Source organism: Anomaloglossus baeobatrachus, chromosome 12 (genome assembly GCF_048569485.1).
Source record: "Anomaloglossus baeobatrachus isolate aAnoBae1 chromosome 12, aAnoBae1.hap1, whole genome shotgun sequence".
In the NCBI taxonomy this organism is placed as follows: domain Eukaryota; kingdom Metazoa; phylum Chordata; class Amphibia; order Anura; family Aromobatidae; genus Anomaloglossus; species Anomaloglossus baeobatrachus.
Window position 1 is genome coordinate 111,866,965 of NC_134364.1, and position 16,447 is coordinate 111,883,411.

A 16,447-nucleotide genomic window follows, 5' to 3' on the forward strand; every position below is an offset into this window, starting at 1 on the left:
TACATATTCACTGCTCCCCCCACCCACCTCTCAGTGCAATGATTACTGCTGAGAGGTAGGAAGGAGTATGGGTGGGGGCAGCAGTGCAAATTCAGTTCATATTTACTATCACTGATGCCAGCACTGAGAGATGGGAGGGGGGAGCCACACATCCAAGCCCTCTTCAACTCATGCCGATTACAACTCAAAAATATCTCCCGGATCCGTGCTTTTCTTAACCAAGAATCCTCAAAAACATTAGTGCATGCCCTCATCATCTCCCGCCTCGACTACTGCAACCTCCTGCTCTCTGGCCTCCCTTCCAACACTCTTGCACCCCTCCAATCTATCCTAAACTCTGCAGCCCGCTTAATCCACCTCTCCCCTCGCTACTCCCCAGCCTCGCCACTCTGCCAATCCCTTCACTGGCTTCCCATCGCCCAACGACTCCAGTTCAAAACATTAACCATGACATACAAAGCCATGCACAACCTGTCTCCTCCCTACATCTGTGACCTAGTCTCCCAGTACCTACCTGCACGCAACCTTAGATCCTCACAAGATCTCCTTCTCTGCTCCTCTCTTATTTCCTCTTCCCACAATCGTGTACAAGATTTCTCCCGTGCATCCCCCATACTCTGGAACGCTCTACCTCAGCACATCAGACTCTCCACTACCGTGGAAAGCTTCAAGAGGAACCTCAAGACCCACCTCTTCCAACAAGCCTACAACCTACAATAGCCCTCAGCCCAGTAGACCACTGCGCAACCAGCTCTGTCCTCACCTATTGTACCATCACCCATTCCCTGTAGACTGTGAGCCCTCGCGGGCAGGGTCCTCTCTCCTCCTATACCAGTCTGTCTTGTACTGTTAATGATTGTTGTACGTATACCCTCTTTCACTTGTAAAGCGCCATGGAATAAATGGCGCTATAATAATAAATAATAATAATAATAATAATAATGTGCAGTTTGTATGTACATATGCTTGACTAGTTACTAAGTCACACTGAATTCTACTGATCTTAAAACAAGATAACAGGATAATGTAGAGCAATAAAACTTAGTGATTCTGAAAGGTCTCCTTCAGCTCTAATTAGTATTGTACAAAATTACCTCATAGATTCCCTTTAAAGACCTCCTTAATTTTGTTTTTCAGTTGCATGATTTGAATTTAAAATTAATTAGTGTGATCTAGCCGCAATTTTTTATTTTCTTATCATATGAAAAAATAAAATCGTACAATTAGATTATCAAAAGTTCAATCTAGCCTACAAAAGTCTTTCCTAGGACATAGATATTAATTTATTCATTCAAAATAGTTTGAAATATAAAATGAAGATAAAAATGAAATAAAACTATAAATACTACAAAAGGCAAAACTCCAGCAACGAGAAATGTTGAAACTCTAATTATGATAAAAAGAAGCAAAGAACTAAAATATATTTTTTCCATTTTAATTGGATTTTAGACATTATTTTGTTGGAGTTAGGCAAATGGCTCAATTACAATTCTTAAATTGGGCAGGCAATGTAATAATTAATTTATGCATACAAAAAAGCATTTGCCAAAGAAGAAAACAAAAAAATATCTGAAATTATGTTTTTGGGGAAATTGTATAAAAGTGGTATTATTAGGATGTGCGCTTGTAAAGAATATTAAAATAAAAACGTATGCGGTACAATTACTGGATAACAATTGGTATTGATGCAAAAAAACATTTGACTCAGGCCCCAGGAAGACAACTTTGACCGGTTTTACACATCACGATCCAAACTGGAAAGGTCTAATGATCCAAATTCATTATTCTCATGTATGCCCATGAGACTCTTGAGTTTGGGTCTTGAGACAGGCAAGTTCGTAAATTGTGATCTGGACGTGTAATACAGTCCTAAAACATTCTTCAGGAACTTCTTACTTTTCCCTTCTCAGTATCATAAAAAAGTTCTCATTGTCATGACATGTCATGTCTATGTCATGATATTGAGGAAAAAAAGGTAAGTGAAGAATGAGTTTCCATTGGTCCACATTGCAGGACCATGAGTTAGAATATTTTGTGGATAGGAGACTGATCGAGCTATGAATAAAACATCTTGGACTTCATGAGAACTTCATGACCTACCTTCTGCTGTTTAGGATAGAGTTATACAAGCATGATATGTGCCAATGTGATATAGCTTTGAGAACCCAGTGCTCATACACCACAAAAGGCCAATTTCCAAGGATATCAGAATTCTTGACTTCTAGATCTAGACCAGTTCTTAACTTCTATATCTAGATCAAGACATATCTCAAAATGTCCTTGATAGTTCCTGGAAACATTTTTTTTTAAATTTCAATAAAATGTGAACAAAATGTTCTTGATAAGTGAATTTTTGATTATTTTCTACCGACAGAACAAAAAGTTCTTCACCTTTCGTAGATATTGAATTACTGATTTTTGGGTAATTCATTTTTTGGGGAAATAAATATTTTTGCAGTACTATGTTCCGATTGGTCCCATTCGAGTGGAGAGAACCTGAGCCGAACTGGACAGGGCTGGAGAACTGACCGAAGATTTATTAAAACTCATAGAGAGAAAGACAACAGGTCATTTAGTCCAAAGTGGCAAAATAATGAGGGAATAATTTGAGCTATGGGTCCTCCTCTTTACTATGAAGATCACTACATCGGTAGAGAAAGCGTGTTGTGACCCGGTAGTAGGTCACGCGCAATTTGAGTGTTTCCTTTCTCTGTAACTGCACATAAAACAAAGGAGAGTTGTACCATTGAGTGTTATGTTTTCTTTTTTGTATATTTATGGCAATATGTTACTTTGGGAAAATATATTGACTATTGGCCCGCAGCATGACCATACGTGAAGGACAGGCAATATTGGGAGTTTTGGTATTATTTTGCCGAGATTCTGAGTAAAATTTCCAACCAATGTAGGAAGAGATACAACTACATAATGGGGCAGCTGTGCTATGAAAATAGCGTAGATTTGCCGGAAATCGATTGACAGGACTAGATTCATTGACCACCGCCTCTTAGCTCCGCGTCTCTTCTTTTGATAAGCATGACGTGTGCTTCTCACAGCCACGATAATGTTGAGCCAGTCCAGCTAATTAAAATCAGAGCCATGAATTCCAGAGAGGTGGCCGTTTTCATGGCTCCTGTAAGGCAGCCACATATTACTGATGTGGCCAATGGAGCAAGTCCTGCGACATGGTGTGCAATAAATGTTCATTTTGGTGATTACATCGGTACTTATTTCCAAATAGCTCAGAAAAATATGTGACCTACATATATGATCGTATTCTATATGTGGTACTAAAACTGTAGACAAGAAATCTAGGATGCTAGAGGCAATGGAAACTCATTGGATAAAGGGGAGGAACTATTAAATTGGAATCAATGTGATGACTATGTGAAGAAATGTGTCACGCGTGGGGTAATTGGACCCACAAACTGTCATCTTCCAATCTTAATCACTTCTTCAGATGCACCAGTGTTGGCACTTTGTGGGTGTAAATATAAGCTTATATATCAAAACCTGGAATAAAACATACATACTGTGATATGTGTAGCAAACTCTGTGTTTCACAGCTATATCAACAGTTGCTTCTTGTCAAAATTATACAGTTTACAGAAAAATCACTTTGGGTACAATAGACACATGAAGTATACAGGCATGGTATGGGTACATGAAGGACCAAACACTATGGGAGGCAGGCGTAAAGCAACAACAAGCCCTCCCTATGTAGCATGTCTGCAAGAAACCGTGAACCATACTGGACCTTTCCCTGGAATTTTCACCTTCGGAGAACTTTACATCTACAACTTAAGTAAGTACATTGACCCATCCTAACCAACTCTGAAGTAATAAAGCTTCGACATCGACTTCCTCAACACAATGTATTTGTCGAAAGAAGTTTGTAGGATCAAAGTGTAACGCCGGGCAGTCGTAAAGACATGCTCTGCCGGGATACTACTTGTAGTATCCAAGAGTTAGAAGTAAGGGCTATAATCTGGATTCAGGACATAGCCACAAATATAGCAAAAAAGGAGAACAAAAAAGTAAACAACCAAAAATCATACTCAATACACAGTACATAAAATACATAGAAATATATATACATGTGGCCGTATATATAGGCAAACATACAATCGCTATAAAGAGCCTCCATACGCTTTAAGAAAATGCAGATCTTTGAGGCATACGTACTAAAATTTAAAGTACAAATCCAGGACTTTTAACAACCCCAAAAAATCTACTTCGGAAAAACGGGCAGAATTGGGACCATTGACTAGTATAATCATGCTGGACATTTTCTAACTTTGGTGCGCCGTAATAGGCAACAAATTCTTGCCGAAAAAAGACCCAAAATTCTTAGAAAAAAAATAAAATTGTTAAAAGAAAAAGAAAAGAAAAAAGAAATTTCTGTTTTGCAGATTAGTCGCACAAGCGATTTGGATCTGCTAAGTTCTGGGACCCCACAATTATGTTTGCTGGGCTCAATGGAAGAGGAAGAGCACCTTCATCCATGGGGTGAGAAAAGCATTACCAAATTATTAAATTGGACAAAAAAAAATTAAGAGAGACGATGTGGCTCCTTAGTTCTTACCAATGCTATAACCAAACCAAAGGATGAGAAAAAGATCAATGTCTCGGAGAAGTCAGTTTGCAATGGACCCCAACAAGGAGAAACATCTGACATTTATCCCAGTCTCAAAAATTTCAACACAAAAATCTGCAATTTCGAAAATGTAGACTTTTTATAACCCCGGTATGTTCATATAAACAAGACACATGCAGGTGAGCTCGCGGTACGAAATGCAGCATTCCTAAAAAATAAAGCCATGCACTTATTTGCATTCACCCTCACCTCCTCTATTTTTTTTTTTTTACAATGGATTCTAGTTTCCACTGGTTGACTGTTTGTGTAGATAGTCATTGGGTTGTTTCTTTATTAGATATGTATAGAAGGTTTTTTTTATGAGAGCCATAGGCCAACTGACCAATAATGAAGCATAACCGGTCAATGGAAGGCTATCAAGTCATTGTGAAAGCAGAACGCAACCCCTATCTTACTGTAGAACTTTTTGGGGGCCTATTTTAGATTTATATTATATATCTTTTCATTGATACCAATTACTCGTGGAGTTTCCGATAGAGCAATTATGTCTTCTGAAGTATCTTCAATCTTCATGGTTTCGGACCTTGATTCATCAATAAACTTTATTACTAGCCTTCAAGCCTATCACCGAGAAACACTAACATATATTTATGATGTTCTTTTCGAGGCCGATGACCTCTGCAACATTGCACAACCGGAGGGGTCAGTAGATTTTCCACTTGAGCCAATCTTCGAAAGACATTAGGTCCTACAGAAGGTCAAGCATATTATTTTTCCCCCTATTCGTCCTTAGACATACCCAACCTGTGTTACACAATGTAGTATTTGTAGCAATCCATCATATCACCGAGCAAAATACAAAATAATCCAAGTAAGAAAGCTTGGTACTAATTTAGGTCTTTTATCGGTTATTGGGCTATGAAACACTAAACTATTATCTAAGACAAGACATTAGTATAAATCTCACTTTGTAAAAGATGAAGTTATTATTATAAGAATTTTAGTCATCTGTTTGGTTAAACTTTTTTTTTTAACTGTCAGGTCCCATTTTGATTTTTTTAACTCTTAGCTCTCATTTCCTAAAAATCTGTTTTTCATAGTATTGAAGAACAAGGTGAAAATGGATATATATATATATATATATATATATATATATATATATATATATATATGTATGTATATATATATATATATATATAAAAATGACAGATGGAAATCCAGTTTTAAACTGAGAGGCACAGAGAGAATAAGTGGGCCAAACATTCAGAAAGTTAGGGTGTACTCTTCTGTTATGATGACATAAAAACTACTGGTCTAATCTATGTAATTTTAGCAACCGTGACGGAGAAAAAGAAAATAACCAAAACTTAGGGTGAACAAATAACATTTCTGTCAAAAATACTAAAAAATAAAAGTATAACATTAGACTACTTATTGCAATCATTCGAATTCCAGTTTTCTGTGGCCATCACAGATGACGTTGTGATAGCCCAGACAAATTAGATGCTGTGCCAGGAACGTGGGAGGGTAAGAGATTTGTGGGCTTCCTGTTGAGCCACCAGGTACTACTAACCTGGAAACACCACTGGAATCTCACAAATGAATCCGCTAATCTCTAGCCACCACCATTTTTGACCTGAAACATCTTTTGAAAGTCCTATCTATTACTCATGTGTAGCACGCCATACTTTATAGAAAACACTCTGAACAAGTGTCTTGTGTTCCGATGAAGGCTTGTGTGACCGATGGGTTCATCCAGACCATTAACGTGCCCTGATCATTCTTCAATAAGCTAGCCACTGTGATCTATTAACTAAATTAAATGAAAATTGCACATATACAGAGTGTTTACCCTCACGTAGGCACAGCAATCAATTTTGGTCTGTGCATGTGCCAGTCGAGATGGTCCAGAGGTGGGCTTGTGATTGGCGCATGTACATACCGACGACTGATTACTTGGCCCATGCTGTTTTTAAGCTCCACGTCAATAAGTTTAACAGTGGCACACATTATATAGTTTTATCGGAACTCCTTGACAGTCCAGATTAAGAACTTTGGAAAAATCGTTTTGGGTCACTTGTGGGAGTAGTTCGTACAGGTGAAAAGAAGAAAGATGAGGAAAAATATCTAAGACATGTCTAACTTGCAACCTAATGGTGCTACATACTCAAACAATGTATGAAAAATGTAGAACGCCTGTTCCGGGATGGAGAGGGTAAAAAATCATCAGGCCAAGTTGATGGTGTTGTGTTGCTTGTGATGAAAAGACGCCCTACTCATGTTAAGACTATTCCTGAGAACCAAATTTGCCTACATGAACATGGATACGCTTCCCTTCGGCCAAGTGTGTATATACCACAATTTTGTGACCACTAGATGACTGGTATCTTTTACTGTATTATTTTTTTTTTAATTACAGTTTTATGTTTTTATTACAATAGCCTTAACCCCAATTCGACCCGTAATTGTAATCCTAAGGCCGGGGCCACACGGGGTCACCAATGCGATCCTCGTGTGACACTTGGCTCATGCTGGCAGCACAGCGGGAGCCGAGTGTCGCTGCGACTGAGGTCCGATCATGCGATCGGACCACAGCTGCGGGGGGTGGGCCGGCTCTGAGGAGGGAAGGGAGGGATTTATCTCCCTCTTTCCCCCGTAGCTGGCTATTGCCATTCACGCCCTGCACTCGCGGTACACCGGTGTACCGCGAGTGCAGTGCGATTTTTCTCCCGCCCCATAGACTTGAATGGGTGCGAGAGAAACCAGGAACGCATTACAGTCACAGCATGCTGAGATTGTTTTCTCGGTCCGATTAGGGCTGAGAAAATAATTGCTCATGCGTGCTAACACATAGGCTAATACTGGTCCGAGCGGAATGTGATGTTTTATCGCATTCCACTCGCTTTGATTTTCATTCTGTGTGGCTTAGGCCTAACATTAACCCTAGTCTTAAAATATCTCTAGCTTGAAAAAAATGTTATAATTTGTGTTTTTTATTATTATTAAATTATTAAATTTAAGAAAGCTCTTAAAGGAGGTTTCTGCCGCTCTTATCGCAAAATTAAGAGGGCAGAGTACAGTGCAGCCTTCACAATCTCCTTTGATGCAGAGCGCAGCAGTCAAGATGAGTTTATCATTGGTTGTTTCGCTCTGCATTGTGACCGGAAGACAAAGCTCACTTAACCCTATTAAGAGCTTTGCTTTCTCAGTTGCTGCCTATGTAGAGTGCAGTAGTCGAGTCAGTCATCAGCTGCAGAGCTGAGTCCTAATCATTAACATAGACAGAGTTAAGTAAAGTATGTAAGAACTCCAGCAGGTCTCTCCTCCTACAAAATTACAAGCGAGAGTAGAAGCAGGGAGCTGTTGGAGAGTACAACTCATTTCCTTTACTGCAGAGTGCAGCAGCCAAAATTAGTTCCTCATAGGCAGGTGCTTTGCACAAGGAGTAACCAAGATGACAAAACTTCCTTCATCATACGGAGAACTTTGTTGTTTCAGTTGCTGTCTATGCAGAGTGCAGCAGCCAATGATAAACTCAACCTGACTGCTGCGCTCTGCGGGTTCAACCTTTATGTTAAAGTCCAAAAAGAAGCGGCAGTGTAGTGTGGTGGGGTGGAGAGAGGGTCAACAGTTAGCGCCTGAGACAGCGGCCCTGTGCACCACCCCATGTTAAGCCACTTTTTAAGGGTACCACTGAAAACAAAAACCATAAGAGATGCCACTTTTTAGATATGGATATTGATCATGACAAAATGTTTTTTCCCAGGAGTTTCTCCATGGTATAAAGGTTGGGAATGACGGAGCTTGGATGTAAGAAGTATACATTATGATCATATCAAAAACATATATGGACAACTACAGAAAATGCTCAATTTATGCAGATTTTCTACGCCATATATACCATAAAGCCTCATGTTCTAAGGAAGAACGGAGAGGTCAAAAACAAGGAAAAAAATAAACAAAAAGGGTCATGACAGGTTCTGGAACAAGTATGCATGTGTGTCACGTTTTACAGAACACGAGTCACATGCAGTAAAAAATGAAGATACCGGTAGTACACACACGTACAGACACTATTCTACAGAAGGACACATACAGAAGAACGATATCATGAGCTTGTACGAAAAAAAGGGTATGATGAGGTCCATGGAGTGAGAGAGAAGGGGATGCAATGAACGAAAGGCTCGACTCGAAAGAGAAGACACAAGAATCTTATCCGTGACACCGATGAGGATGACAGATACCTAAAAACACACATACTGTATCACAGATATAACACAAAGCATTTGCTGTTGCACAAAATCTATATAAAAGTCTAAAAGGTCTATATTGTGCGATAACAGGGGGCAAGCAGCCAATCTCACAACAGCTCTGGTATTCTTTCTACATTAAAGGGAATCTGTCAAAAGGCTTTTTTTTTTATATAATATGAATAAAGCATGAGGTAGGTACAGAGACCCTGATTCCAGTGATATATCACTTACTGATCTGTATGATACAATCACAGTTTTCTCTGCTGCAGCTCTTGCAGAACTCGGAATGTGGAGTATAACTCCGCCCGCATCACTTGATTGGCAAAAAGCGGCCAATAAGTCGTGGAGGTGTGGTTACACAGAGCAAGAGGACTAGTGATGTTGCTGATAAAACACTGATTGATTAACACAGCCTAGTAAGTGACACATCACTGGAATCAGAGTCTCTTCCCGAACATCATGCTGCTCTCAGATTACATAGCATAAAAACCTATAGACAGATTCCCTTTAATGGTTGATGGAGTGATGATTAGTGATGAGCAAGTACTACCATGCTCGGGTACTCAGTAATCGTAACGAGCAGATAGACACTTCGACGGGCTCGACTCATTAACAGGGAAGATTTCCAAGTGTCTGACTGCTCGTTACGACTACGGAGCACCCGAGCATGGTAGTGCTCGCTCATCACCAGTGATGATACATTTTCTCTACGTAAAGCCAATGAAGAAGTGGTGTAATAAATGGAAAAAATATATATATACAAAATCATCACAAGAGAAAAACAGAAAAGCACGAAGTTTTCGCCCAGACCAATGACACGATATACACACTACAACAATCAATATGGAAGAGCGTTGAAGCAAAGCAAACCACGGAGTCTATGAAACGGAAAAGTCAAAAATACAACCTGAGAAAAGGAGGGGGCAGCAATCCAAATGTCCTGGAAAAAAAACGTGGGATTGTTTTTTTATATCAACTGGTTTCTTCAAATAATAAAAAAAAAGATTATAATTGTCAGGTGACATATATGAACACATTCGGCTGTCCACACAAACATACGCTCAGTAACCCTGCATGGTAAAATAGGCATCGCCGAACTTCCCATCATTTACGGCCTATTCAAGAACACAATGGGTTAATGGCATGGACGAAATAAATCCAATGAAGGAATGATATGACGAGGAAATGCAACATAAAATAATATGGTTCTGTGTCTCCTTTTATTTAGTATACTTACCTGCTGTTTACACCTATGGTCAAATTGAAAGACGCAATAGTAGATGAAACGTAATGCTCAATCATCTGAAGCTCTACTTTATCGATTCAATCATTGTAGGCATCCTTGAAGGACATTATCAAGCAAAAAATATTCCTTGGGGAGTGTTTTTCTAGCTTTTTGAAGTTGATACGGTAAGGCTAATGCCTACTAGTCGACACTGGCCCCTTCGATGCAGAGGACTGGTGTTTACTCCATGCCTGTGACACGCATGCTGCTGCACTGGGTGACTGGCTCTCACCTCTCTCGGGGGATTTTCTTTCCTTATATTCTGCACCAAATTGTGTAACCACAGATGTTATCTGATCTGGCCATGACTTGCTATTTCACGATGAAGACTTGAGGGGAAAGTAGAATCATAGAATGGTAGAGAGTTGGAAGGGACCTTAAGGGCCATCATGACCAACCCCCTACCAGAGCTACCGCCTGCGGAGAGGTTGACAACGGCTAGACTATCCTCTATAGACCTATTTAGCGGTAGCATGAGTAAAAATTTACATTCTAGTTCTAGTCCACAGATTGGTGATAAATATGTGATTGCCATGAGCATGACTGATGACAAGAAAAAGGGTCCCGAGTACCTAATTTCTCCTAACCATAGTGGGATGGAGTGAAGGTCAGTAATTCATGGTGGCTCCCCATACAATGTCCATCAGGCTGATGAATGCACATAGCGGTCTATTCAGTTGTCTCCATTGGTCCCATATGTTTGGAATGAAGTGTGCCACTGAGCATACTCAACCACTGAGAAGGAACAGGGCTTGGGAACCTCGTTCAAGAAATCAGTAATGATCAGATGTTTATGCCTTTAAGGGGAACCTGTTAGGCAGAAATTTATACCCCAAAACAGTATGGCTGTATAGCTACCCTCACAATGAGTAAATTGATACCTTCAGTGAAGAAATCCGCCGTGCCATTGCAGAGAAATTTGGCGTACAAGTTAATTTCAACTGATCAACAAGTGCATTGGTGTGTGACAAAGCACTTTCAGGCCTTCAAACAGCGCCTGGCTCCTGCATTTGGTTGACAGGTTTATCCGGCATCTTCCATCTGCTGCATGTCACAAAGATCTTTCCGCAATCAATGGACTTGGAAATCAATGCAATAAGCTTTAAGTGCTTTACCACACCCCAATGTACTTGTTTCTCATTTGCATACAACTTTAAAGGGAACCTGTCACCGGATGTTTATAATACTTACCTAACGGTCGGTGCGAAGCAAACTGGTTGGATGTGCGTCTCCGTTCTCCAGGTCCCGCGCTTCCTCTTTCGGCCATCTTTGCCCTCCTTCTGAAGCTAGTGTGGATGATGCGTTCTACGTTATCTACACTGGCCGACAGTGAGGTCCTGTTCAGGGCAGATCAAAGTGCGCCTGCGTAGCACCTCACTGTTGGCTAGTGTAGATGACGTAGAACGCGTCATCAAAACTAGCTTCAGAAGGACAAAGATGACCGAAAGACGAGACGCGGGACCCGGAGAACGGAGATGCCCATCCGACCAGTCTGCTCCGCACCGACCGTTAGGTGAGTATTATAAACATCCGGTGACAGGTTCCCTTTAACGCCACATTTCTCAGCAATGGCAAGGCAGATTTCTATACTTAAGGTGTCGATTTAGTCAGCGTGAGAGCGCCTATACTTCTAGTTTGGGGTAGAAATTCCATCCTTTCAAACAAATTTAATATCATGTGGAAATCCTTATTGTGCCCTAAGATTATCAACTTTGTAGGGGTTATAAAAAAAAAGGTATAATAATGGCATAATGACTTCTAAGTTTTACGATCACGAAAGGTGTCAAAAAGAGGACTGAGGATCAAGAGACTGATTGGTGTAAAATGCCAAATTCAACTCTTTTACATATACACACCCCTGAGGATGCGCGCTATGCTTAAATCATAGGAAAATGGCCACCTTCTGTAGCTAATATGAAAGAATAAAGTATCTTCTAGACACACAAGGACAAATATACACACAGACAATGGAGACAACATGTAAACAGTAACTGTACCAAAAAATGAAAAGAAAAAAAAAATATCCAAACCTGTTACAAGAGTTCTAAGACTTGGGACTTGGCTACCACTAAGCCTTAATTTTGTCTCAGAGTCAGAGATGGACTTTTCTGGTGCTTGAGACAAATGGTGGTCATGGACCGATGATGGGACATGGGCCTCATTCCAGCGATGTTACACTTACTAGGCTGTTTTTTTGTTTAAATTAAATCAATGTTTTATCAGCTAGAGATTATCACTACAGGTCTACATGTCTTCTGTTGGTCGGTCCAACCTGACCCACAACCACTCATCATTACAATAGGCAAGCTTTTTTGGGATAGACAACCCCTTAAGATCATATATTACAATGTCTAATAGGTATACAAAGACAGCAGACCTGGTGGCTTTCATCGGGTCAACAACTGCCATGGACAACCCATCATCACTCCATGACCCCGTAAGTGGGTGTTGGACATTTGTCAAAGGTGAAAACTACAGGCAGTTCGTGTTATCCCTTTGAGAACCCAACTGGCAGGTTATAGGCAACTCCTTTGGCAACTGCATGTCACACATCCAGCGGCAAGGAGCCCATCATGGGCAGAAAATGTAAAACAGATGTCTATAAGGACATAATAGAGGAACAAATTTCTCATTCGAGACACCCAACACAACGGAAACCAGCTATAATGACTGGCTCTACTTCTTGGTGGCTATGGTGGTCGGGGCATTTCATGGATGGTTCATAGGCAAAGTTTTGACTTGGCTATTACTGAAATGCTGTAAGTAGGACCTTAGATGGGCATTTCAGGCTCGAAAATCCTTCAATGTGGTCAAGGTTAAGTAATGCTGTAAGGAATAGGACGCTAAAATTCCTCCACCATATTCTTTATGACGAGATGAATGGTGACAAGTTTGGTTTGGATCAGTAGCGAAGAAAGATCAGGGCAACTCTGGCCAGGTATACATAGAAATACACTGTACGGACCAAATATTTATGGAGTGCTGGAGCCAGAAAAACCCTAAACGTCCAATAGAAACTATGCCCGGGATATTTATTGTTCTGTGTGAGAAGATCAGGAATTCTGGTCCAGATGACTCAAGCCAACATCATTTTATCACAGTAACAGTACAAGTACACCACATTAATCACAGCACGAGATGACACACATAGAAGAGGGTGAATTGTGAATGATGCCAAAACCCTGGCACGGTCAGGATTTGTTTTTTCTGATCTGTGATCTCATTGAAAAACCTCTCACAGGCCAAAATAATTTACAATGTATTAACATGACCTCAATTCAATGACCTCACTGCTTCACCCCCGTGCGGAGCTGCCGCCCCACCACCGTGCGGAGCTGCCGCCCCACCCCCGTGCGGAGCTGCCGCCCCACCACCGTGCGGAGCTGCCGCCCCACCACCCTGCGGAGCTGCCGCCCCACCACCGTGCGGAGCTGCCGCCCCACCACCGTGCGGAGCTGCCGCCCCACCACCGTGCGGAGCTGCCGCCCCACCACCGTGCGGAGCTGCCGCCCCACCTACACCCCACCTACTGTCTCCTCCCCAAAATCCTTTAGGATGTAAGCCCGCAAGGGCAGGGCCCTCTTCCCCCTGTGCTAGTCTGTCTATTGTAACGTGTACATGTATTCTGTATGTAACCCCCTCATGTACAGCACCATGGAATCAATGGTGCTCTATAAATAAACAATAATAATAATAATAATAATTAACATTAAGCCGATGCTTCAAGTTGGGAGCCTTTCCTGATATTGGGGGTTATATTGGATGGTGGCCCATTGCTCCCAGTGCCTTTGTAGTATATGCACAGATGGTAGTCTGCATTCTGCTTGAAGACAAACTAGAGAAGCTGGGCAGTAACTACAAAAGATTTATATTGCCTTCAATGGTGCCTGTATTCTACTGATGGCGTCTACAAGACAATGCTGTGTGTATTCTGCTGAGAGTGCGTACAAGACAATGCTGTCTGTATTCTGCTGAGAGTGCCTACAAGACAATGCTGTATGTATTCTGCTGAGAGTGCCTACAGGACAATGCTGTCTGTATTCTGCTGAGAGTGCCTACAAGACAATGCTGTCTGTATTCTGCTGAGAGTGCCTACAAGACAATGCTGTCTGTATTCTGCTGAGAGTGCCTACAGGACAATGCTGTCTGTATTCTGCTGAGAGTGCCTACAGGAAAATGCTATCTGTATACTGCTGAGAGTGCCTACAAGACAATGCTGTCTGTATTCTGCTGAGAGTGCCTACAGGACAATGCTGTCTGTATTCTGCTGAGCATACCTACAGGACAATGCTGCGTGTATACTGCTGAGCATACCTACAGGACAATGCTGACTGTATTCTGCTGAGAGTGCCTACAGGACAATGCTGTCTGTATACTGCTGAGCATGCCTACAGGGCAATGCTGTCTGCATTCTGCTGAGAGTGCCTGCAGGGCAACGCTGTCTGTATTCTGCTGAGAGTGCCTACAGGGCAATGCTGTCTGTATTCTGCTGAGAGTGCCTACAAGACAATGCTGTCTATATTCTGCTGAGTGCGCCTAAAGGGCAATGCTGTCTGTATACTGCTGAGCATGCCTACAGGGCAATGCTGTCTGTATTTTGCAGAGAGTGCCTACAAGACAATGCTGTCTGTATTCTGCTGAGAGTGCCTTGAGGGAAATGGTGCCTGGAATCTGCTAATAGTGCCTATAGGGCAACGGTGCCGGTATTCTGCAATTTAGGAACTTTAGGGAATTGCAATTAATGTAGGTCCTTATTTATCACTATAAGGGATCGTTTTTAATCTAACAGGGATTTCTCAAGATCAGAAAACGGGTCCACACTTTGGATTGTGCTTAGCGTTGCAGCTCAACTTTAACAAAGTGAACAGTGAACCATCGGCGTGATGGTGCCACTACTGAGGCAAAATGTCATGTATCTCGAGTATGAGTGCTTAAAAAAATACAAAAAAATAACTAAAATATTGCTTAAACTTTAGTGAGGTCAATCTGTAAAACAGCATTTGTAGATTGGTCAACCAGTATTGAAAACCGCTCTCACAATGACTTCACAGCATTCTACCGGCCTTTTGCCCTGGTTAAGATTTTTCATGCATAAATGAATGTATATTGGACACTGTCAATGTATGTAGCCACTGTTCAAAAATCTGCCCTACTGGATGGAATTACTATACAAGATATGGTAAAAAAAAAATTAAAAAAAAAATAATAGGAGAGACTTTTTTTGGACCTACATTCATAGAAACTAGGAGAGTCACTGTAGCTTAATATCTTTAATTTACTCGGAGTTTATGGTCACATAAAAAAATACTACTTTATAAAAGCCTGAAACTTTATTTCATGCCTTTAGGCCAGTTTCTCTACTTCTTATTTACTGGGAACAGAAAGTTGAGATACTGATAAAATGTTTGGTGGGGGTCTAAACCGGAAGGGCTACTCCACAGACCTTCTTGACTTGATTTCTTGGCGCCTAAATTTTGCCAAGTTGGCCCCATACAATGCGTTTAGACACCTCAATCTCAACCAACTTCTTTATACACCTAAGTGTCAGGGGTTGTATTTTCACAGAAAAGGTAGTCTAGCTTATCTCCTAAAGTTATGGAAATTGAAATTTAATCTGCCAGATTCTCCTGTTCGCCAACATCATCTGTTGTAGGAGAATCGGGAGGGCCCCATACAAACCAGATGGTTTGTCTGGTCAATGAGCCAACTTTCATCTAATGTGTATGGGAAAAAATAGTCACAAGCAGAATCAAAAGCTATTTGGGGATCTCCTCCCGAAGATCCTCCTATCTCAGCTTTATGGATTCAATTAAAAGTGACATGGAGAAGGCAGTAGAGACCATAGCGTGATGTTGGCCGTAACGTGGCCGGTCTCTCCTGCCAGTGGTTTGACTCATAGTTCTGATAGGTTCTCCAGTAACGCTATGGATTGCTTATAATTTTTGGAAAAAAGTTTGAGGGCGTTGTAGCTCTCCAGCAGGCAGATGAGACCCAAGAAAATGATCAGAAAATGATAAGCCATTCATGATTAATAGAACACCCTCTTTAAAAGGATTTTTTCCACTAAATACCATTCATTTCATAACCAACAACAGGTTCAACTTTTAGGACTCCAACAATCCAAAGAAAGTGGTTCTAAAGTCCCTACTTCTATGTGACTGAAGATGTTAGCCATTCCATCAGTCCTATTGAGGTGGATAAAATAGTGGTCAAGCATGTCCACCACCTCTCGGAGGCAAGACCTCCAATGAACATTCAACCTTTTTAAAGGGAATGTGTTGTCAAAAAATGACCTACTGTTTAAATCAGGTT

The 16,447-nt window shown here is 41.0% G+C and overlaps 1 protein-coding gene across 34 annotated transcripts in view; it reads right to left on the reverse strand.

The window, feature by feature from the left end:
- Window positions 1-16,447, reverse strand: part of GPHN (gephyrin) — a 360,949-nt gene that overhangs the window by 36,048 nt on the left and 308,454 nt on the right. For 19 of the 34 annotated variants that reach the window (XM_075330398.1, XM_075330424.1, XM_075330418.1 and 16 more), the window contains one exon: window positions 9,758-9,790. The exons of the other annotated variants lie outside the window; for them this stretch is intronic. In XM_075330398.1, the coding sequence (XP_075186513.1) occupies window positions 9,758-9,790 (33 nt within the window). The remainder of the gene's footprint in view (window positions 1-9,757; window positions 9,791-16,447) is intronic. 34 annotated transcript variants of the gene reach the window in all.